The sequence below is a fragment of the Pseudophryne corroboree genome, chromosome 2 (assembly GCF_028390025.1).
Source record: "Pseudophryne corroboree isolate aPseCor3 chromosome 2, aPseCor3.hap2, whole genome shotgun sequence".
Taxonomy (NCBI): Eukaryota; Metazoa; Chordata; class Amphibia; order Anura; family Myobatrachidae; genus Pseudophryne; species Pseudophryne corroboree.
In genome coordinates this window covers 248,687,106-248,711,984 of record NC_086445.1, presented here as the reverse complement: position 1 = coordinate 248,711,984, position 24,879 = coordinate 248,687,106, and the positions used below count along the sequence as shown (strand labels likewise).

General features: G+C 48.0%; 1 protein-coding gene across 7 annotated transcripts in view; it reads left to right on the top strand.

Annotated features, from left to right (window-relative positions):
• SMARCC2 (SWI/SNF related, matrix associated, actin dependent regulator of chromatin subfamily c member 2) overlaps window positions 1-24,879 on the top strand; it is a 209,438-nt gene that overhangs the window by 26,233 nt on the left and 158,326 nt on the right. For all 7 annotated transcript variants that reach the window (XR_010212139.1, XR_010212175.1, XM_063952633.1 and 4 more), the window contains exons 4-5: window positions 23,851-23,932; window positions 24,262-24,354. Coding sequence is in view for 5 of the 7 variants with exons in the window: in XM_063952633.1 (XP_063808703.1) it covers window positions 23,851-23,932; window positions 24,262-24,354 (175 nt within the window). In the remaining 2 variants the exon portion in view is untranslated. The remainder of the gene's footprint in view (window positions 1-23,850; window positions 23,933-24,261; window positions 24,355-24,879) is intronic.

Sequence of the window (24,879 nt, the reverse complement as noted above, 5' to 3'; positions counted from 1 at the left end):
TCTGGGTGTGCACTGGCTCCTCCCTCTATGCCCCTCCTCCAGACCTCAGTTTGATACTGTGCCCAGAGGAGATGGGTGCACTTCAGGAAGCTCTCCTGAGCTTCCTGACAGAAATTTTCAGGGAGTCTGCTGGCAACAGACTCCCTGCATCGAGGGACTGAGGGGAGAGAAGCAGACCTACTTCTGTGAGTTTCAAGGCGCTGCTTCTTAGGCTACTGGACACCATTAGCTCCAGAGGGAGTCAGAACACAGGTCTCACCCTGGAGTTCGTCCCGGAGCCGAGCCGCCGTCCTACTCACAGAGCCGGAAGATAGAAGCCGGGTGAGTATGAGAAGAAAAGAAGACTTCAGAGGCGGCAGAAGACTTCATGATCTTCACTGAGGTAACGCACAGCAGTGTAGCTTTGCGCCATTGCTCCCACACACCTCACACATGGCAGTCACTGTAAGGGAGCAGGGCGCAGGGGGGGGGGGGGCGCCATGGGCAGCAATATAAACCTCATTTCTGGCAAAAGAGATATATATATACAGCTAGGCACTGTATATACACTGCTCAAAAAAATAAAGGGAACACTAAAATAACACATCCTAGATCTGAATGAATGAAATATTCTTATTAAATACTTTGTTCTTTACATAGTTGAATGTGCTGACAACAAAATCACACAAAAATTATCAATGGAAATCAAATTTATTAACCCATGGAGGTCTGGATTTGGAGTCACCCTCAAAATTAAAGTGGAAAAACACACTACAGACTGATCCAACTTTGATGTAATGTCCTTAAAACAAGTCAAAATGAGGCTCAGTAGTGTGTGTGGCCTCCACGTGCCTGTATGACCTCCCTACAACCCACACAAGTGGCTCAGGTAGTGCAGCTCATCCAGGATGGCACATCAATGCGATCTGTGGCAAGAAGGTTTGCTGTGTCTGTCAGCTTAGTGTCCAGAGCATGGAGGCGCTACCAGGAGACAGGCCAGTACATCAGGAGACGTGGAGGAGGCCGTAGGAGGGCAACAACCCAGCAGCAGGGCCGCTACCTCCACCTTTGTGCAAGGAGGAACAGGAGGAGCACTGCCAGAGCCCTGCAAAATGACCTCCAGCAAGCTACAAATGTGCATGTGTCTACACAAACGATCAGAAACAGACTCCATGAGGGTGGTATGAGGGCCCGACGCTCACAGGTGGGGGTTGTGCTTACAGCCCAACACCGTGCAGGACGTTTGGCATTTGCCAGATTACACCAAGATTGGCAAATTCGCCACTGGCGCCCTGTGCTCTTCACAGATGAAAGCAGGTTCTCACTGAGCACATGTGACAGAGTCTGGAGATGCCAAGGAGAACGTTCTGCTGCCTGCAACATCCTCCAGCATGACCGGTTTGGCAGTGGGTCAGTAATGGTGTGGGGTGGCATTTCTTTGGGGGGCCGCACAGCCCTCCATGTGCTCGCCAGAGGTAGCCTGACTGCCATTAGGTACCGAGATGAGATCCTCAGACCCCTTGTGAGACCATGTGCTGGTGCGGTTGGCCCTGGGTTCCTCCTAATGCAAGACAATGCTAGACCTCATGTGGCTGGAGTGTGTCAGCAGTTCATGCAAGACAAAGGCATTGATGCTATGGACTGGCCCGCCCATTCTCCAGACCTGAATCCAATTGAGCACATCTGGGACATCATGTCTCGCTCCATCCACCAATGCCACGTTGCATCACAGACTGTCCAGGAGTTGGCGGATGCTTTAGTCCAGGTCTGGGAGGAGATCTCTCAGGAGACCATCCGCCACCTCATCAGGAGCATGCCCAGGCATTGTAGGGAGGTCATACAGGCACGAGGAGGCCACAGACACTACTGAGCCTCATTTTGACTTGTTTTAAGGACATTACATCAAAGTTGGATCAGCTTGTAGTGTGTTTTTCCACTTTAATTTTGAGTGTGACTCCAAATCCAGACCTTAATAAATTTGATTTCCATTGATAATTTTTGTGTGATTTTGTTGTCAGCACATTCAACTATGTAAAGAACAAAGTATTTAATAAGAATATTTCATTCATTCAGATCTACTAGGATGTGTTATTTTAGTGTTCCCTTTATTTTTTTGAGCAGTGTATAAAGAGCCCCCGCCAGTTTTTATTATATTTAAGCGGGACAGAAGTCCGCCGCCGAGGCTTCTCCCTCAGCACTCACCAGCGCCATTTTCTCCACAGCACAGCTGAGAGGAAGCTCCCCGGATTCTCCCCTGCTTATCCACGGTGAAAGGGGGTTTCAGAGAAGAGGGGGGGGGGGGCACATAATTGGCAGCAAATAATAGTATTACAGCGCTACTGGGTAAACACATTGTGTGTTTTTCCTGGGTATTAGCGCTGGGTGTGTGCTGGCATACTCTCTCTCTGTCTCTCCAAAGGGGCCTTGTGGGGGGAACTGTCCTCAGATAAGAGGATTCCCTGAGTGTGTGGTGTGTCGGTACGTGTGTGTCGACATGTCTGAGGTAAAAGGCTCTTCTAAGGAGGAGATGGAGCAAATGTTTGTGTGTGTGTGGTGTCTCCGTCGACAACGCCGACACCTGACTGGATATGTGGAATTAAGTGCTGAGGTTAATTTATTGCACAAAAGATTAGAGAACAGACAGGGAATCTACCTATGTCTGTCCCTATGTCACAGGGACCTTCAGAGTCTCAAAACGCCCACTATCCAAAATAATAGACACTGCTACCGACACGGAGTCTGACTCCAGTGTTGACTACGATGATGCAAAGTTACAGCCAAAACTGGCAGAAGAGTATTCAATATATGATTATTGTAATAAAAGATGTTTTGCATTTCACTGATGACCCATCTGTCCCTGACACGAGGGTACACATGTTTAAGGGAAAGAAAGCTGAGATAACATTTCCCCCCTCTCATGAACCAAATGAATTGTGTGAAAAAGAGAGGGAATCTCCAGAAAAGAAACTGCAGTTTCCCAAAAGAATTCTCATGGCGTATCCTTTCCCTGCTAGGGCCAGTATACGATGGGAATCCTCCCCTAAGGTGGACAAGGCGTTGACACGTTTACCCAAAGGTAGCGCTGACATACCAAGATACAGCTACCCTCAGGGATCCTGCAGATAGCATGCAGAAAAGTACTTTGAAGTCCATTTACACACATTCTGGTACACTACTCAGACCGGCGATTGTGTCGGCAGGGGTTTATAGCGCTGTAGCAGCGTGGACAGATACCGTATCAGCAGAGATTGAAACCCTAGCTAAGGATACCATGTTATTGACCCTAGGATATATAAAAAATGCTGTCTTATATATAAGACATGCTCAAAGAGACATTGGTCTACTGGGTTCTAGAGTCAACGCTAAGTCGATTTCTGCTAGACGTGTCCTGTGGAACATGCCGACTAAAGAGGCATATGGAGGTTTTACCTTACAAGGGTGAGGAATTGGGTGGAGAAGGGCTCTCGGACCTGGTCTCCACAGCTATAGCTGGTAAATCTGATCTTTTGCCTTATATTCCCTCACAGCCTAAGAAAGCACGACATTATCAAATGCAGTCCTTTCGGTCGCAGAAAAACAAGAAAGTACGAGGAGCGTCCTTTCTTACCAGAGGTAAGGGCACAGCTAGTTCCCAGGAACAGAAGTCCTCCCCGGCCTCTACTAAATCCACCGCATGACGCTGGGGCTCCGCTAAGGGAGTACGCCCCAGTGGGAGCACGTCTTCAACTCTTCAGCCACATCTGAGTTCACTCACAGGTGGATCCCTGGGCAATAGAAATTGTTTCTCAGGGTTACAAGCTGGAATTCGAAGAGGTGCCTCCTCGCCGGTTTTCCTTATCGGCCCTACCGGTTTCTCCCCCAGAAAGGGAGATAATATTAAATACAATTCACACATTGTATCTCCAACAGGTGGTGCTCAAGGTTCCCCTCCTTCAACAAGGAAGGGGATATTACTCAACCTTGGCTGTAGTTCCGAAACCGGACGGTTCGGTCAGATCTATTTTAAAATTAAAATCTCTGAACCTATACTTGAAAAGGTTCAAATTCAAGGTGGCATCGCTAAGAGCGATCATCGCCAGCCTGGAAGCGGGGAATTTTATGGTGTATCTAGACATAAAGGCTGCATACCTTCATGTTCCCATTTATCCACCCCATCAGGCGTACCTGAGAATTACGGTACAGTATTGTCATTACCAATTTCAGGGTAATTGGCGGAAATGATGGTGCTCCTACGCAAGCAAGGAGTCACAATTATCCCATACTTGGACGATCTCCTAATAAGGGCGAGATCAAAAGAGCAGTTGTTGAACAGCGTGTCACTTTCACTGAAGGTGTTACAGAAACACGGCTGGATTCTCAATATCCCGAAGTTACAGTTGGTTCCTACGACTCGTCTGACCTTCTTGGGCATGATTCTGGATACAGACCAGAAAAGGGTTTTTCTTCCGATAGAAAAGCTCAGGAATTCATGACTCTAGTCAAGAACCTGTTGAAGCCAAAACAAGTGTCAGTGCATCATTGCACTCAAGTCCTGGGAAAAATGGTGGCGACGTACTAAGCCATTCCCTTCGGCAGGTTCCATGCAAGGACTTTCCAATGGGACCTATTGGACAAATGGTCCGGGTCACATCTGCAAATGCATCAGCGGATCACCCTGTCCCCCAGGGCCAGGGTATCTCTCCTGTGGTGGCTGCAGATTGCTCACCTTCTAGAGGGCCGCAGGTTCGGCATTCAGGATCGGATCCTGGTGACCACGGACGCGAGCCTCCGAGATTGGGGAGCAGTCACACAGGGAAGAAAGTTCCAAGGCCTTTGGTCAAGTCAAGAGACTTGTCTTCACATCAACATCCTGGAACTAAGGGACATATACAACGCCCTACGTCAAGCGGAGACCTTACTTCGCGACCGACCAGTTCTGATCCAGTCAGACAACGTCACCGCAGTAGCTCATGTGAACCGCCAGGGCGGCACAAGGAGCTGAGTGGCGATGGCGGAAGCCACCAGAATTCTTCGCTGGGCGGAGAATCATGTAAGCGCACTGTCAGCAGTGTTCATTCCGGGAGTGGACAACTGGGAAGCAGACTTCCTCAGCAGACACGACCTGCATCCGGGAGAGTGGGGACTTCATCAGGAAAACTTCGCACAGATTGCAAGTCGGTGGGGACTGCCCCAAATAGACATGATGGCGTCCCATCTCAACAAAAAGCTACAAAGGTATTGCGCCAGGTCAAGAGATCCTCAGGCGGTAGCTGTGGACGCCCTAGTGACACTGTGGGTGTTCCAGTCGGTCTATGTATTCCCTCCTCTTCCTCTCATTCCCAAGGTGTTGAGAATAATAAGAAAAAGAGGAGTGAGAACAATAATCATTGTTCCGTATTGGCCACGAAGGGCCTGGTATCCGGATCTGCAGGAAATGCTCACAGAAGATCCGTGGCCTCTTCCTCTAAGACAGGACCTGTTGCAACAGGGTCCCTGTCTGTTCCAAGACTTACCGTGGCTCCGTTTGACGGCATGACGGTTGAACGCCGGATCCTAGCGGAAAAAGGTATTCCGGATGAGGTCATTCCTACGCTAATAATGGCTAGGAAGGACGTGACATCTAAACATTATCACGGAATATGGCGAAAATATGTTCTTGGTGTGAGGCCAGGAATGCTCCTACGGAGGAATTCCATCTAGGCCGTTTTCTTCACTTCCTACAAACTGGAGTGAATTTGGGCCTAAAATTAGGCTCCATTAAAGTTCAGATTTCGGCCTTATCCATTTTCTTTCAAAAGGAATTGGCCTCTCTACCTGAAGTACAGACTTTTGTGAAGTGAGTACTGCATATTCAGCCTCCTTTTTGTACCTCCGGTGGCGCCTTGGGACCTTAACGTGGTGTTAAGTTTCCTTAAGTCACATTGGTTTGAACCACTTAGAACAGTGGAGTTAAAATATATCACTTGGAAGGTGGTCATGTTGTTAGCCTTGGCTTCGGCTAGGCGAGTTTCGTAATTAGCGGCTTTATCACATAAAAGCCCCTATCTGATTTTCGATATGGATAGAGCGGAATTGCGGACCCGTCCTCAATTCCTACCTAAGGTGGTCTCATCCTTTCATATGAACCAACCTATTTTCGTGCCTGTGGCTACACGTGACTTGGAGGATTCCGAGTCCCTTGATGTGGTCAGGGGTTTGAAAATTGACGTGGCCAGAACGGCTAGGATCAGAAAAACAGAAGCACTGTTTGTCCTGTATGCAGCCAACAAGGTCGGCGGCCCTGCTTCAAAGCAGACTATTGCTCGCTGGATCTGTAACACGATTCAGCAGGCGCATTCTACGGCAGGATTGCCGTTACCAAAATCGGTTAAGGCCCATTCCACTAGGAAGGTGGGCTCTGCTTGGGCGGCTGCCCGAGGGGTCTCGGCACTACTGCTGTGCCGAGCTGCTACTTGGTCGGGGTCAAACACCTTTGCAAAGTTCTACAAGTTTGATACCCTGGCTGAGGAGTACCTCATGTTTGCTCAATCGGTGCTGCAGAGTCATCCGCACTCTCCCGCCCGTTTGGGAGCTTTGGTATAATCCCCATGGTCCTTACGGAGTCCCAGCATCCTCTAGGACGGTAGAGAAAATAAGATTTTAAACCTACCGGTAAATCTTTTTCTCGTAGTCCGTAGAGGATGCTGGGCGCCCGTCCCAAGTGCGGACTTCTTCTGCAAGACTTGTATATAGTTTTGCTTACATAAGGGTTATGTTATAGTTTTCATCGGTCTTGGACTCATGCTATGTTGTTTTCATACTGTTAACTGGTTAGTATATCACAAGTTATACGGTGTGATTGGTGTGGCTGGTATGAATCTTGCCCTTGGATTAACAAAAATCCTTTTCTCGTACTGTCCGTCTCCTCTGGGCACAGTTTCTCTAACTGAGGTCTGGAGGAGGGGCATAGAGGGAGGAGCCAGTGCATACCCAGATCCAAAGTCTTTCTTAAAGTGCCCATGTCTCCTGCGGAGCCCGTCTATCCCCATGGTCCTTACGGAGTCCCAGCATCCTCTACGGACTACGAGAAAAAGATTTACCGGTAGGTTTAAAATCTTATTTTTAATAGAGATAATAATAGCAAGAAAAAACTTAAGGGCCCTACACACTAGAAGACATGATCAATGTGAAGGATGAACAGTGTGGAAGATGAGCAATTTCCCTTGAACTTCCCAGAACCCTACACACTAAGCAATTTTTCAAACAATTTGAAAGACGAAAGATATCTTTGGAATTGGCACCTTATTTACATATTTTAATATTGGGGAAGCATTTCTGGGTGTGGGGGCAGGGCTGTAGAAGGGGGAACCAATGAAGTTTTTTATCACCCACTACCCCACCAATTTCAACTGTGCCACCCACTTAATAAATAATTAATTATAATAGGTTCATTATACACACACGCACACACACACCAGAACACACACACACCAGAGTGCCCGGCTCTCCCATTAAGACCGCGTTACTGTGGCGGGTGCCTCCACACCTTTGGACTTAATTGGTGGGCCAGTGGGTATAAAAAATTTCCCGTCAGCGGCTCAGCTAGAAAGCCGCTGCTGGGGAAGGAGCCGCTGCCGGGGAGGAAGCCGCTGCCAGGGAGCTGAGCTGCTGCCTGGGAGGGAGCCACTGCCAGGGAGGAGGAGCAGTGTCACATTGTGAACATTGCTCATCGTGGCTCCGTACACACATGCCGTGATGAGCGATGTCACAAGTGACGTTGCTTACATTGAGCATGCAGCACCTCCGACTGCTAACCTGCAATCAACGAGCGTGGGTGCGCGCATAGTTGATTGCTAGGACCATACACACTGGACGATGTGAACAATATTTCTCTAGCATCCACTAGGGACACTGGAGGCTGATTACGCTGGGGAGAGACGGGCTGGCTATCAGGAGCTGGCACTTTAACTAATTGAAGAGAATGCAGACTCCTCCCCCCTCTATCCCCCACAAGCCCCAGTTTTTTTAATGTGCCAAAGGAATTGGTCATCTTTTTTAGTGCTCCTGCACTACGATACCAAACGAAGACAGACTTTGGGTAGGCCCTTCGCCACCTCTGCCAAGTTGGGGTCTGGGTCCTCGAGCAGCCTGACAGCCGGAGGACTCGTCAGTACAGGACTGTCAGCAATTACTGAAAAGTGCTTGCCAGCCTCCGTTCGTCGCGCCGCTCGCCTGGAGTCTCCCGCTCACAGGTAAGAGCGCAGCTTCCCCGCTGCCCCCCCCTCCAGCGCTGGGTGCAGAATGGCCGGGGCTCTGTATCTACATTGCTCATATAACCGTGTACCCAGCCACGTTTGCAGTGGCGCTAAGCGGAGACACAGCAGCTGGAAGGGAGGGGGCGGAGCTTCTTGCTAAGCTCACATATTTTAAGCGCTGGGACATTCCTCTTATCTTGCAGTAACTCCAGCCTTCTGACTCCTGAAAACAGCATTCCTTCATCTCCTGGATGCTGAAGGTGCTGGGGACGGATTAGAGAAGTGTTACCCTTTACTGAACAGACAGCGTTCAGCAAGTGATATAGCTTTTAAGCTTAGAGGGTGCTTTCTCCTCCTCTATCTAGCTCCCTATCCCTTATTGTGTGTTTCACAGTGGTCTAGTGTCCTTGTGCCGGAGCCACAATGTCGGGGAGGAATACAGTGCAAAGACTTCTCAGAAGTTCTTTACATGTACTAGGTGCAATAAGAAATTGCCCAAGGCCTCTGACGGTTCGACAGTTTGTTCTGCATGTACGCAGGAAGAGGAAGTCCAGGCAACTACCTCTTTGTGAGGTTCAGAACCCCCTTGGGCCTGTAATTTAGTACATATTATGTCAGATCTCCGATCCGAACTGGCAGCTGCTCTCAGAGTTCAAAACTCAGCTAGAGCTATTGATCCCTCTGTACACCCTTCTCCCCCTGCAGAACCAGCGCGAGCAACGGATCTAGTCAAATCCGTAGAACGCTTGGTTAAATGGATGGATTCCTCCGCCAGTCAACCTATACCGGTACGCCCCAAAAAGAAAAGGACTCTTCCAGCAATCCTTCAGTCAGATGAATCTGACGAAAAGCGACGAGGGGCGGAAGGGACGGAGGACAAAGAGGGTGAAATTGACGATGTACCCGATGCGGAGGATAACACGTTGCGAGACCGAGTAGAAGCCCTTATAAGAGTGGTTCGCCAGGTGTTGAACATCACTGATACAGCTCCTCCGGAATCCCCGGATTCTTCTCTATTTGGTACTAAACGCAAATCTTCCAGAACGTTTCCCTTTTCACCAAAATTGGACAAACTTTTGTCCGAAGCCTGAAAACACCCGGATAAGAGATTCCAGATAAGGAAACGATTCCTGGCTTCGTATCCCTTTCCAGCTACTATGACGGAAAAATGGGAACAACCTCCCCCAGTGGATTCGTCACTTTCACGATTGTCAAAAAAGACTGCTTTACCGGTTCAGGGGGCAACAGCCTTGAAGGACCCTTCAGACTGTAAGATGGAAACGACACTGAAATCCATCTACAAAGCCGCCGGTGCCTTACTTAGACCCACATTGGTAGGGTTTTGGGTGAATAAGGCTATTGAACATTGGGCGGCCCAATTGATTTCTGACTTGGAAGCAGGAGTTCCACTTGACAAATTAAGTGTTCTGGCAGAACATATTAAAGAATCAGCAGTGTACCTGGTAGAAGCTTCAAAGGATATCGGACAAGTAGGGGCACGGATTTCAACCTCAGCCGTAGCTGCTCACCGGGCACTGTGGCTGCGCTCTTGGAAGGCTGATGCAGAATCTAAACGAACAGAAGCCTTACCGTTTACAGGGAAGGTGGTTTTTGATGATGATCTAGACAAGTTCATTTCTCAAGCTACGGGTGGAAAATCCACGTTTTTGCCGCCATCCGTAACTCCTCCACCTAAACGGACCTATTCTGGTCCGTCTTTTCGTTCCTTACGGACCTCTGCTTCCTTTCGATCCAGATCCGGAACTTCAGCAGGTCAGCCCAAGGGGTGGAAGAGCCTGCAGTGGCCAACAATCTACCTCTCGTCGTCAGGAGCCTAAGTCCACTGACAAAACAGTAACATGACGGACTCCCTTCCCACCTGGGCTCTCCCATGGTGGGTGCACGTCTCCGAAATTTTCAGGAGGCGTGGATGCACACTTCCACAGATGCGTGGGTGCGTGCCTTGGTGTCCAGGGGTTACATGATCGATTTTTGAAGTTTCACCTCCACCACGGTTCTTTACCACCGGTCTTCCGGCTTCAGAAGACAGACAGATTGCTCTTCACGTAGCTATTCAGTCTCTGTTGACCTCAGCGGTCTTAATGCCGGTCCCAGGCCCTCAATGGATGAAGGGTTGCTACTGAAACCTGTTTGTTGTCCCGAAGCCGGACGGCTCGGTAAGACCTATCCTGAATTTGAAGTCTTTGCATCAATATCTCACATATCAAAGATTCAAGATGGAGTCGATTGGCTCCGTGATAGCGGGTTTGGAGCCAGAAGAGTTCATGTTATCACTGGACATAAAGAATACACACCTACATGTTCCCATTTGGGAGCCACATCAGGAATTCTTGAGATTCGCAATCCTACAGGATCATAAGTTCAGAGCACTTCCTTTCGACCTGTCTTCGGCTCCCAGAGTGTTCACCAAGATCATGGCAGTCATGGTAGCACACCTTCGTTTTCTGGGAGTAACGATTGTACCGTACCTAGACGATCTTTTGCTCAAAGCATCAACAGCGGAGAAACTTTGGGAGCATGCCCTGATCACTCACGAAGTCCTCTTGCGATATGGGTGGATCCTCAATTTCAGAAAATCCAATCTCTTGCCAGCCCAGCGCATACTGTTTCTGGGACTGATTTTGGATACCAAGCTACAGAGGGTATTCCTGCCAGAGGACAAGGCGCAGAATATCCGGCTGCTGGTTCAAAAAGTCCTCAGGCCAAAGAGGGTGTCATTACACCTTTGTATTCGTCTCTTAGGGAACATGGTGGCAGCCTACGAGATGTTGCAGTTCGGGCGGTTTCATTCCCGCCCCTTTCAGATAGACCTCTTAACCCAGTGGTCGGGGTAACATCTACATCTACAAGGCACGGTGCAGCTAGCTCTGCGCACCCTAATGTCTCTTCTATAGTGGCTTCATTTGAACAACCTCATGGCGGGAAGGAGATTCGGCATATTGGACTGGATTTTGGTCACGACCGACGCCAGTCTCAGAGGCTGGGGAGCTGTGATACTGGAGTATCACTCCCGAAGAAAGTGGTCAGAACAGGAACAGTTACTGCCAATAAATGTATTGGAACCGAGGGTGATCTTCAGTACGCTTCGAGAAGCCGTTCACTTGCTTCGGTCAAGAGCAGTACGAGTGCAGTCGGACAACGCAACCGCAGTCTCTTATATCAATCGACAGGAAGGCAGTCGCAGACCATGCGAGAAGTGGATCGGATCCTGAGGTGGGCAGAACTTCACAAACTCATATCAGCGGTTTTCAACCCAGGAGTGGGACAACTGGGAAGCGGATTATCTCAGCCGTCAGGACCTTCACCCGGAAGAATGGGCTCTCCACCCCCAGGTTTTTCAACAGTTGGTTCGACGATGGGGTCTTCCACAAGTGGATCTGATGGTCTCACAGTGGAATCATCAACTCCCATGATATCTGTCCAGGACTCGAGATCCCAGAGCAGAAGATGTAGACGAGCTCATGGCTCCTTGGCCGTACGATCTGGGTTACCTCTTCCCTCCATTCCCACTTCTACCACGAGTACTCACGGATCAAGAGTGAATCAACGTGGGTCATTCTAGTGGCTCCAAACTGGCCTTGGAGAGCTTGGTATTCGGACCTCCTTCTGCTCATCGCAGACGAACCGTGGCTGTTGCCTCTTCGTACAGACATGTTGCAGCAAGGGCCGTTACGTCACCCGGATTTGGCGTGGCTGCGTTTAACGGGGTGGCACTTGAAGCCTCTATCTTGAGAAGTAAAGGTATTCCTTCCTCGATAATCCCTACCATGCTTAAGGATCGTAAACCAGTTACGGCGGCCCATTACCACCGCATATGGCGAGCCTACATGTTCTGGTGTTTGAAAAGAGGTTTCGACACCCGATCTTTCAAAATGGCCCGTCTTTTGCTTTTCTTACAAATGGGCCTGGATAGTGGCCTACGCCTCGGCTTTCTCAAAGTACAAGTACTGCTTTGTCTATCTTTTTCCAGCGCAAATTAGCAATCATGCCGGAAGTGCAGACCTTTCTGCAGGGAGTGTTACGGGTGAAACCGCCCTTCGTTCCACCTACTGCTCCGTGGGACCTCAATTTGGTCCTTCACTTCTTACAATCCTCAGTTTTTGAACCTTTGGAGGAGGTGGATTTCAAATTTCTTACTTGGAAAACTGTTCTCCTTTTGGCCTTAGCGCCAGCTCGCAGGGTTTCTGATTTAAGTGCCTTATCGTGTAAACCGCCTTACCTGGTCTTACACGAAGATAGACTGGAACTCCGTACACACTCCGGTTTTCTACCAAAGGTGGTTTTGGCTTTCTACATAAACCAGCCAATCGTGGTTCCTACTTTGAAGGATGACTCCGGGGCTCCAACTTCTCTAGATGTGGTCCGTGCGCTTACTATATATGTCACTAGGACGGCACCCTTGCGGAAAACGGATGCCTTGTTTGTGCTGTATGATGCGATCAAGCGTGGTTGGCCTGCCTCAAAGCAGACTTTGGCCAAATGGATTAAGTTGGCCATTCGCCAAGCCTATTCGCATTCCGCCAGCCAACCTCCGGCGGTTATTTTGGCACACTCAACGCGGTCCGTGGGCCTATCTTGGGTGGCGAGCTGCGGTGCCTCTCTGTCACAGCTTTGCCGTGCAGCTACCTGTCCCACGGCCCATACTTTTGTTCGGTTTTATAAGTTTGATACGTTTGCCGCCTCCGCTTCGTGGTTTGGACGGCTTGTTTTGCAGATTCCTCAGTGCTCTCCCGCCCACATGGACAGCTTTGGAACGTCCCCAGCTTAATCAGCCTCCAGTGTCCCCTAGTGGATACTAGAAAAATTTGTATTTTGGTATTTACCGATAAATCCTTTTCTCTGAATCCATAAGGGACACTGGACGACCACCCAGCACTGTTTCCTGCCTGCGTTGTGGTTTAGGTTCAAGGTTGTAATTGTTAGTTGTTATTGTTGTCCTCCTCTGTTCGTCTTCTTACGGCTCAGTTATTAAAACTGGGGCTTGTGGGGGATAGAGGGGGGAGGAGTCTGCATTCTCTTCAATTAGTTAAAGTGCCAGCTCCTGATAGCCAGCCCGTCTATCCCCAGCATAATCAGCCTACAGTGTCCCCTATGGATTCAGAGAAAAGGATTTATCGGTAAGTACTGTTAAGTTCCTTAAACTTACAGGAAAATGCAATACCTTATGATACAATGGTTCGGTCCGCTGCGGCCGCTGAATGCTGACAATACCCCTACGAGGTGAATGCACGTTGCGTATACACACCGACACGCTATGCGCACTGTACAGCGACACGTGTGGCTGAATACACTTCTATACCCAAACAAGAATGGAATGCGACACCAGTAGTATGTGTTATGTTGTGGTCCAACGCAGCAACAAATATTTACTAAAAGGAGATACACACAGAAATACAACAATATTACAAGAGAAGAGCTACAACCAATAGTACATACGTTTGTTCGCCACCCGGATCCGGTCCTCAGTCAGTCTAGCAAGATAACCTTCAGAGAATAGGCTGAAGCCGGCCAGGAGGCCTTGCTTTTATACAGTGGTCCAAAACACAATACAAAGGAAACTGTAAGCTCTTCTTCCATAGGTCAAGGGGCAGGTCATTTACAGTACATGAGGGGTCATAGGTTGGTTTGAATAGGTGGGCGATGCTTAGTCCAGGTGTACTTACAGATGTCTTCCACTGGGTTCCCGCCGAATATCACGAGTACAGTAATTACAGTAAGAACTGCAATCGGAATGTAGCCCTTGAAATACTGTACATCTGGATACCAAACACTATGTCCTAATCCCCTTATATCCTGTAAAGCTGGATATCTCTATTGTTCTATTTCCTCAGTAAATGTAACTTGCTGGTGTGGTGTGTGTAGACTATAGGTGTGTACACACGGTGAGATTTTTTCTTGAGATTTTGACTATATAGTCAAAATCGCAAGAAAAGTTAGTGCAAATCGCAAGGTGAAAGTCACCTTGCGATCCCGATGCGCGGCCCCGCCAGGTCGGCATCGCAAGAAAAGATAGACTGTGCAGGCAAGTCAATCCTTGCTAGATCGGTGTACTGTCTAGTTCATCTCACATGTCAATATCTCACATAAGCCAAAATCTCACATAAGCCAAAATCGTAAGCACACATAGTCCATATCTCAAGAAAAGTTAGTCAAAATCTGTCCTATCTGGGCTCCGGGGAGTTCAAGGGAAACAAGTAAAAATCGAACATAGCAAGGATCTCACCGTGTGTACACACCTTAAGTGTAAATTATGCACTATGTGGCTAAAATATCAGATATGTCTTTGTGGCTTTTCTATGCGAATGCGTATGCTACCGTATTTACTCATACCACGCGCTAATATGCACGGTTTCGTGAGCGAATGTATGCAGCATGCGGGTATACGCACACACGGCAGAGCACGTGCACGCACGGAGGCCACTCTGTGTGGTGTTTGCACGTGTACTCTGTGTGTGTAATATTTTCGACTTCGACAGTGCCAAAATCCCATTATCGTTCACATTCGTCGGTATCGGCCATATTGGTCAAAATAATCATCTAGTGTGTATGACCCTTTACAGCGAGGGTGTGGCAAGCCGTCAAGGAAGGAAAGGTATAAAAGAATAGAACGAAAAGAAGTAGAAGAGTACAAGGAAAGGGGAATATATGTGTCTGTGTGTGTGGTGGGGTGGGGGGGGGGGGTGACCTCCATGTATATGACCCTCTACAAAAATTCAAGTTGGTAAGTCAAGTGTCAAAAGGGGAGGGAGCGTTTTGAGAAACCTGCCATGAGGTCCATATTTTAATAAGAGTTAGAGGAATTACAGATGATGATGTCAGTCATATACTCCATTTTATGTACATACCATATATGGGATAAAATTGCTGACATAGGGGAGGGTGAGTGACTTTTCCAATCAGCACCTGTTTGACAGGTCATAGCGGAGACGATGTGTTGGAACACTTTATTTTGATGCCGTGTGAGGATTGGGAGAGTCAGTGGGAGTACAACGTATTTGGGATAGAAAGAGATACTTATTTCAAATAGGTGCGCGAGCAGGGCATTGATCTCCTGCCATACAGTGCACCCGGAAAGTATTCACAGCACTTTACTTTTTCCACATTTTTTTACATTACAGCCTTATTCCAAAATGGAATAAATTAATTTCTCTGACGTCCTAGTGGATGCTGGGTACTCCGTAAGGACCATGGGGAATAGATGGGCTCCGCAGGAGACTGGGCACTCTTAAAAGAAAGATTAGGTACTACATCTGGTGTGCACTGGCTCCTCCCTCTATGCCCCTGCTCCAGACCTCAGTTAGAATCTGTGCCCGGCCAGAGCTGGATGCACCTAGTGGGCTCTCCTGAGCTTACTAGAAAAAGAAAGTATTTGTTAGGTTTTTTATTTTCAGTGAGATGTGCTGGCAACAGACTCACTGCTACGAGGGACTGAGGGGAGAGAAGCAAACCTACCTGCTTGCAGCTAGCTTGTGCTTTTAAGGCTACTGGACACCATTAGCTCCAGAGGGATCGAACACAGGGCCCGACCTCGATCGTCTGTTCCCGGAGCTGCGCCGCCGTCCCCCTTGCAGAGCCAGAAGACGGAAGATTCCAGGAGAAAATCGGCGGCTGAAGACTCCGGTCTTCTCCAAGGTAGCGCACAGCACTGCAGCTGTGCGCCATTGCTCCCACAGCACACCACACGCTCCGGTCACTGGTGGGTGCAGGGCGCTGGGGGGGGGGGGGCGCCCTGGGCTGCAATATGTATACCTTAGTTGGCAAAATGCACATAATACAGTTTTAAACTGTATATGTGCCTAATCCCCCGCCATAAATATTATTAAAAAGCGGGAGAAGCCCGCCGCTGAAGGGGCGGGGCTATCTTCCTCAGCACAGCCAGCGCCATTTTCTCTTCACAGCTCCGCTGTAAGGACGCTCCCCAGGCTCTCCCCTGCAGTATACACTACGGAAAGGGTAAAAAAGAGAGGGGGGGCACATAAATTTAGGCGCAAAAGGTGATATAAGCAGCTATTGGGGGGAAAATTCACTTTGTATTAGTGTAAATCCCTCTGTTATATAGCGCTCTGGTGTGTGCTGGCATACTGCCTCTCTCTGTCTCCCCAAAGGACTTTGTGGGGTCCTGTCCTCAGTCAGAGCATTCCCTGTGTGTGTGTGTGTGTGTGTGTGCGGTGTGTCTGTACGTCTGTGTCGACATGTTTGATGAGGACGCTTACGGGGAGGCGGAGCAGGAGCCGATAAGTGTGATGTCGCCCCCTGCGGGGCCGACACCAGAGTGGATGGATATGTGGAAGGTATTAACCGACAGTGTCAACTCCTTGCATAAAAGGTTCGATGACGTAACAGCTTTGGGACAGCCGGCATCTCAGCCCGCGCCTGCCCAAGCGTCTCAGAGGCCATCAGGGGCTCAAAAACGCCCGCTACCTCAGATGGCAGTCACAGATGTCGACACGGAGTCTGACTCCAGTGTCGACGAGGATGAGACAAATGTACAATCCACAAGGGCCATCCGATGCATGATTACGGCTATGAAAAATGTGTTGCACATTTCTGACATTAACCCGGTTACCACTAAAAAGGGTATTATGTTTGGGGAGAAAAAGCAGCCAGTGACTTTTCCCCCATCTGATGAGTTAAATTAATTGTGTGAAGAAGCGTGGTGTTCCCCAGATAAGAAATTAGTGATTTCTAAGAGGTTACTAATGGCGTACCCTTTCCCGCCAACGGACAGGTTGCGTTGGGAAACATCCCCTAGGGTGGACAAGGCGCTCACACGCTTATCAAAAAAGGTGGCACTGCCGTCTCAGGATACGGCCGCCTTAAAGGAGCCTGCAGATAGAAAGCAGGAGGCTATCCTGAAGTCTGTGTATACACACTCAGGTACTATACTGAGACCTGCTATTGCTTCAGCATGGATGTGTAGTGCTGCAGCAGCATGGTCTGATTCCCTGTCAGATAACATTGATTCCCTTGACAGGGATACTATTTTGCTAACCATAGAGCATATTAAAGACGTAGTCTTATATATGAGGGATGCACAGAGGGACATTTGCCGGCTGGCATCTAGAATTAATGCAATGTCCATTTCTGCCAGGAGAGTATTATGGACTCGGCAGTGGACAGGTGATGCTGATTCTAAAAGGCACATGGAAGTTTTGCCTTATAAGGGTGAGGAATTGTTTGGGGACGGTCTCTCGGACCTCGTATCCACAGCAACAGCTGGGAAGTCGACTTTTTTACCTCAGGTTCCCTCACAGCCTAAGAAAGCACCGTATTATCAAGTACAGTCCTTTCGGCCTCAGATAGGCAAGCGGGTCAGAGGCGCGTCCTTTCTGCCCAGAAGCAGGGGTAGAGGGAAAAAGCTGCACCATACAGCCAGTTCCCAGGAACAAAAATCCTCCCCTGCTTCCACTAAGTCCACCGCATGACGCTGGGGCTCCACAGGTGGAGCCAGGTGCGGTGGGGGCCCGTCTCCGGAACTTCAGCGACCAGTGAGTTCGCTCACAGGTGGATCTCTGGGTTCTACAAGTGGTATCTCAGGGATACAAGCTGGAGTTCGAGATGTCTCGCCCTCGCCGTTACCTCAAATCAGCCTTGCCAGCTACTCCCAAGGAAAGGGAGGTAGTGCTGGCGGCAATTCACAAGCTGTACCTCCAGCAGGTGATAATCAAAGTTCCTCTCCTTCAACAGGGACGGGGTTACTATTCCACAATGTTTGTGGTACCGAAACCAGACGGTTCGGTGAGACCCATTCTAAATTTGAAATCCTTGAACACTTATATAAGGAAGTTCAAGTTCAAAATGGAATCGCTCAGGGCGGTTATTGCAAGCCTGGAAGAGGGGGATTTTATGGTGTCACTGGACATCAAAGATGCTTACCTACATGTCCCCATTTACCCACCTCACCAGGAGTACCTCAGGTTTGTGGTACAGGACTGCCATTACCAATTCCAGACGTTGCCGTTTGGTCTGTCCACGGCACCGAGGGTATTTACCAAGGTAATGGCCGAAATGATGATACTCCTGCGAAAGAAGGGAGTTATAATTATCCCGTACTTGGACGATCTCCTTATAAAGGCAAGGTCCAAGGAGCAGTTATTGGTCGGAGTAGCGCTATCTCAGGAAGTGCTACAACAGGCTGGATTCTGAATATACAAAAGTCGCAGCTGGTTCCTACGACGCGTCTGCTGTTCTTGGGCATGATTCTGGACACAGAACAGAAGAAGGTGTTTCTCCCGGAGGAGAAGGCCAAGGAGTTGTCATCTCTGGTCAGAGACCTCCTGAAACCAAAACAGGTGTCGGTGCATCACTGCACGCGAGTCCTGGGAAAGATGGTAGCTTCTTACGAAGCAGTTCCCTTCGGCAGGTTCCATGCAAGGATCTTTCAGTGGGATCTGTTAGACAAGTGGTCCGGATCGCATCTTCAGATGCATCGGCTGATCACCATGTCCCCGAGGACCAGGGTGTCTCTGCTGTGGTGGCTGCAGAGTGCTCATCTTCTCGAGGGCCGCAGATTCGGCATTCAGGACTGGGTCCTGGTGACCACGGATGCAAGCCTCCGAGGTTGGGGGGCAGTCACTCAGGGAAGAAACTTCCAAGGACAATGGTCGAGTCAGGAGACTTCCCTACACATAAATATTCTGGAACTAAGGGCCATTTACAATGCCCTAAGTCAAGCAGAACCCCTGCTTCAAAACCAGCCGGTGCTGATTCAGTCAGACAACATCACGGCTGTCGCCCATGTAAACCGACAGGGCGGCACAAGAAGCAGGATGGCGATGGCAGAAGCCACAAGGATTCTCCGATGGGCGGAGAATCACGTGCTAGCACTGTCAGCAGTGTTCATTCCGGGAGTGGACAACTGGGAAGCAGACTTCCTCAGCAGGCACGACCTCCACCCGGGAGAGTGGGGACTTCATCCAGAAGTCTTCCAGCTGATTGTAAATCGTTGGGAAAGGCCACAGGTGGACATGATGGCGTCCCGCCTCAACAAAAAGCTAAAAAGATATTGCGCCAGGTCAAGGGACCCTCAGGCGATAGCTGTGGTCGCTCTAGTGACACCGTGGGTGTACCAGTCGGTTTATGTGTTCCCTCTTTTCCTCTCATACCAACGGTACTGAGGATAATAAGAAAGAGAGGAGTAAGAACTATACTCATCGTTCCGGATTGGCCAAGAATAACTTGGTACCTGGAGCTACAAGAAATGATCTCAGAGGACCCTTGGCCTCTGCCGCTCCGACAGGACCTGCTACAGCAGGGGCCCTGTCTGTTCCAAGACTTACCGCGGCTGCGTTTGACGGCATGGCGGTTGAACGCCGGATCCTAATGGAAAAGGGCATTCCGGTTGAAGTCATTCCTACGCTCATAAAAGCTAGGAAGGATGTGACAGCAAAACATTATCACCGCATATGGCGAAAATATGTTGCTTGGTGTGAGGCCATGAAGGCCCCAACGGAGGAATTTCAGCTGGGTCGATTTCTGCACTTCCTACAGTCAGGAGTGACTATGGGCCTAAAATTGGGATCCATTAATGTCCAGATTTCGGCCCTGTCTATTTTCTTTCAAAAAGAACTGGCTTCACTGCCTGAAGTTCAGACGTTTGTTAAGGGAGTGCTGCATATTCAGCCCCCTTTTGTGCCTCCAGTGGCACCTTGGGATCTCAACGTAGTGTTGGATTTCCTAAAATCACATTGGTTTGAGCCACTTCAGACCGTGGAGTTGAAGTATCTCACGTGGAAGGTAGTCATGCTGTTGGCCTTGGCCTCAGCTAGGCGTGTGTCAGAATTGGCGGCTTTGTCCTGTAACAGCCCATATCTGATTTTCCATATAAAACAGGGCAGAATTGAGGACTCGTCCCCAATTTCTCCCAAAGGTGGTATCAGCGTTTCATTTGAACCAACCTATTGTGGTGCCTGCGGCTACTCGGGACTTGGAGGATTCCAAGTTGCTGGACGTAGTCCGGGCCCTGAAAATCTATGTTTCCAGGACTGCTAGAGTCAGAAAAACTGACTCGCTGTTTATCCTGCATGCACCCAACAAGCTGGGTGCTCCTGCTTCTAAGCAGACTATTGCTCGCTGGAGCTGTAGCACGATTCAACTTGCACATTCTGCGGCTGGACTGCCGCATCCTAAATCAGTAAAAGCCCATTCCACGAGGAAGGTGGGCTGTTCTTGGGCGGCTGCCCGAGGGGTCTCGGCTTTACAACTTTGCCGAGCTGCTACTTGGTCGGGATCAAACACTTTTGCAAAATTCTACAAGTTTGATACCCTGGCTGAGGAGGACCTTGAGTTTGCTCATTCGGTGCTGCAGAGTTATCCGCACTCTCCCGCCCGTTTGGGAGCTTTGGTATAATCCCCATGGTCCTTACGGAGTACCCAGCATCCACTAGGACGTCAGAGAAAATAAGAATTTACTCGCCGGTAATTCTATTTCTCGTAGTCCGTAGTGGATGCTGGGAGCCCGTCCCAAGTGCGGACTTTCTGCAATACTTGTATATAGTTATTGCTTAACTATAGGGTTATTGTTCTGAGCCATCTGTTGAATGAGGCTCAGTTGTTGTTCATACTGTTAACTGGGTATAGTTATCACAAGTTGTACGGTGTGATTGGTGTGGCTGGTATGAGTCTTACCCTGGATTCCAAATCCTTTCCTAGTAATGTCAGCTCTTCCGGGCACAGTTTCCCTAACTGAGGTCTGGAGGAGGGGCATAGAGGGAGGAGCCAGTGCACACCAGATGTAGTACCTAATCTTTCTTTTAAGAGTGCCCAGTCTCCTGCGGAGCCCGTCTATTCCCCATGGTCCTTACGGAGTACCCAGCATCCACTACGGACTACGAGAAATAGAATTACCGGTGAGTAAATTCTTATTTTTTCCCCCTCAAAATTCTACACACAATACCCCATAATGACAACGTGAAAAACGTTTTTTTTTTTTTTAGATTTTTGCAAATTTATTAAAGATAAAAAACTAAGAAATCACATGTACATAAGTATTCACAGCCTTTGCTCAATACTATGTTGATGCACCTTTGGCAGCAATTACAGCCTCAAGTCTTTTTGAATATGATGCCACAAGCTTGGCACACCTATCTTTGGGCAGTTTCGCCCATTCCTCTTTGCAGCACCTCTCAAGCTCCATCAGGTTGGATGGGAAGCGTTGGTGCACAGCCATTTTCAGATATCTCCAGAGATGTTCAATCGGATTCAAGGCTGGGCCACTCAAGGACTTTCACAGAGTTGTCCTGAAGCCACTCCTTTGATATCTTGGCTGTGTGCTTAGGGTCGTTGTCCTGCTGAAAGATGAACCGTCGCCCCAGTCTGAGGTCAAGAGCGCTCTGTAGTAAGTTTTCATCCACGATGTCTCTGTACATTGCTGCATTCATCTTTCCCTCTATCCTGACTAGTCTCCCAGTTACTGCCGCTGAAAAACATCCCCACAGCATCATGTTGCCACCACCATGCTTCACTGTAGGGATGATATTGGCCTGGTGATGAGCGGTGCCTGGTTTCCTCCAAACATGACGCCTGGCATTCACGCCAAAGAGTTCAATCTATGTCTCATCAGACCAGAGAATTTTGTTTCTCATGGTCTGAAAGTCCTTCAGGTGCATTTTGGCAAACTTCAGGCGGGCTGTCATGTGCTTTTTACTAAGGAATGGCTTCCGTCTGGCCATTCTACCGTAAAGGCATGATTGGTGGATTGTTGCAGAGATGGTTGTCCTTCTGGAAGGTTCTCCTCTCTCCACAGAGGAATGCTGTAGCTCTGACAGAGTGACCACCGGGTTCTTGGTCACCTCCCTGACTAGGGCCCTTCTCCCCTCAATCGCTCAGTTTAGGCGGCCTGCCAGCTGTAGGAAGAGTCCTGGTGGTTCCGAACTTCTTCCATTGGGACTTTCAAAGCAGCAGATATTTTTCTGTACCTTTCTCCAGATTTGTGCCTCAAGACAATCCTGTCTCGGAGGTCTACAGACAATTCCTTTGACTTCGTGCTTGGTTTGTGCTCAGACATGCACTGTCCCAAGTGTGGGACCTTATATAGACAGGTGTGCGCCTTTCCAAATCATGTCCAATCAACTGAATTTACCACATGTGGACTCCAATTAAGCTGTAGGACCATCTCAAGGATGATCAGTGGAAACAGGATGCACCTGAGCTCAATTTTGAGCTTCATGGCAAAGGCTGTGAATACTTATGTACATTTGATTTCTTAGTTTTTTATTTTTAATAAATTTGCAAAACAAATGTAAAAAACTTTTTCACATTGTCATTATGGGGTATTGGGGGTCATTCCGAGTTGTTCGCTCGCAAGCTGCTTTTAGCAGCTTTGCACACGCTAAGCCGCCGCCTACTGGGAGTGAATCTTAGCTTATCAAAATTGCGACCGAAAGATTCGCAAAATTGCGAAAAGACTTCTCGGTGCAGTTTCTGAGTAGCTCGAGACTTACTCTGCCAGTGCGATCAGTTCAGTGCTTGTCGTTCCTGGTTTGACGTCACAAACACACCCAGCGTTCGCCCATACACTCCTCCGTTTCTCCAGCCACTCCCGCGTTTTTCCCAGAAACGGTAGCGTTTTTTCACACACACCCATAAAACGGCCAGTTTCCACCCAGAAACACCCACTTCCTGTCAATCACATTACGATCACCAGAACGAAGAAAAAAACCTTGTAATGCCGTGAGTAAAATACCTAACTGCATAGCAAATTTACTTGGCGCAGTCGCACTGCGGACATTGCGCATGCGCATTAGCGACTAATCGCTCCGTTGCGAGAAAAAAATAACGAGCGAACAACTCGGAATGACCCCCATTGTGTGTAGAATTTTGAGGGAAAAACTGTATTTATTCCATTTGGAATAAGGCTGTAACATAACAAAATGTGGAAAAAGGGAAGCGCTGTGAATACTTTCCAGATGCACTGTATGCAGGTAAGTTTCTGACAAGACCACCAGATGTGTAAAAAGGTGCCCTCATCAGTACAACACCTCCAACACCTATCCGAAGTATCGGGAAACATGGTTTTTAATCTGTAGGGCACATAATACCAGCGATACAACAATTTATATTTCCCTTAGTTTTCACACATATCGAACTAGAAGCAGCATTGTTCCAAATCTCGCCCAGTCTTCATCATCTAAGGACTGTCCGAGATCCCGTTCCCATGCCGATTCATGAGGATTTCAGGCAGTGCTTGATTCCTCACTTAACAAATAAGACTAATTTGAATAGAAAAGTCACACGAAAAGATGCTCGGTGATACCAAGTGATGCCACGGCATGACGTAACTAGAAGGGCTGTTTTACATGCAGGTGGACACCTCTGTACCATATTCTCTCATTCAATGTCATGAAATTCCTGGCTTATTATAATATATATTATCACATTTGTATGAGCTCAAAATTCAGTGTTAGTTGCATTTTCTTAATAGGGCATTGTGTATTGAGGTGATGAGAAATAGACTGATCTTTTTTCTCAAAGTGATGTGTAGTGTAGAATTGATAGTGTCTTGTATATAGCTGTTTTATTGTTAATGATTGCTGGCATTACCTACCTTTCTGGTCACAATTCCACAAAGTTATGTAATGTGTCAGCAGTTATAAGAATAACTTTCTTCTCTCTAATTTCATCTTTATATTCCCTGTAGGCGTAGGTTTGATTTCCAGAACCCATCACGAATGGATCGTAATGTGGAAATGTTTATGAACATAGAAAAGTCCCTTGTGCAGGTAATCTCTCCCATTTCATCTAGTACAGCAGAGAATCTGCATTTTTCTTTAACCCAGCTCTCAGAAGAGAGACAGCAGCCGGCATTTACTGTTCATACTTTATAGAGTAAAATGGATATTATATAATACATGAAAGTTGCTAAGTATTGCAGTTATGTGTTCCAAATATCATTTTTGAATTGACATTTTTATTTTTCGTCTTCTTTCTTTTACTGTCTTCCTCTTCTTTAATGTCAGTTGTGTATTGTACAAAGGAGTGATAAGAGAGTAACTTATGTTATTCCATATTAATATAATGTATGTACGATTCCTTTTTCTTAACTCTGCAGAATAACTGTTTATCCAGACCAAATATATACCTTCATGCAGACATCGATTCAAAGCTGCAGAGCAAGCTTAAAGACATTGTGAAAAGACACCAGGTAATAAGCGCTTGTTTGGTCTGTGTTCGCCTGGTGATGTGACTTTCTATCCAGTGTTTGTACATTATCTTTATGTTTAAAATAGCTTTAGGAAGTAACAATAGTAAATTATTGAATGAAGTAGAAGTTAGCAGTGCTAGCTCTTACCATCTCTCCCATATTGGTGTTGACATATCTACACTGTACAGGTTATGTGGCTAATTAAAGTCAGATAAGATATAAAATGGTTCTAACTAGTCATAGATGTGATACATGTTTTGTAATCCAGTCAGATAAGATCACTGCAGTAGGCCTGATATCAAGGCACGAGTGGTTCCAATTGGTCGGCTAGATCATGATCCTGTTGAAAGCTTATTTAATTAAATGGAAGGGCAGAATCTGCTTATGTGTGCACTCATCTACCTTATGCAAATGAGGGTAAACGTTACATGCCCTTTCAACCTAAGTGACCTGTCAACTCAATCACATCCTATTACACCATCTACCTGGATCCTTCATGTAGCTCATCTCTTCAGTGGCATGATT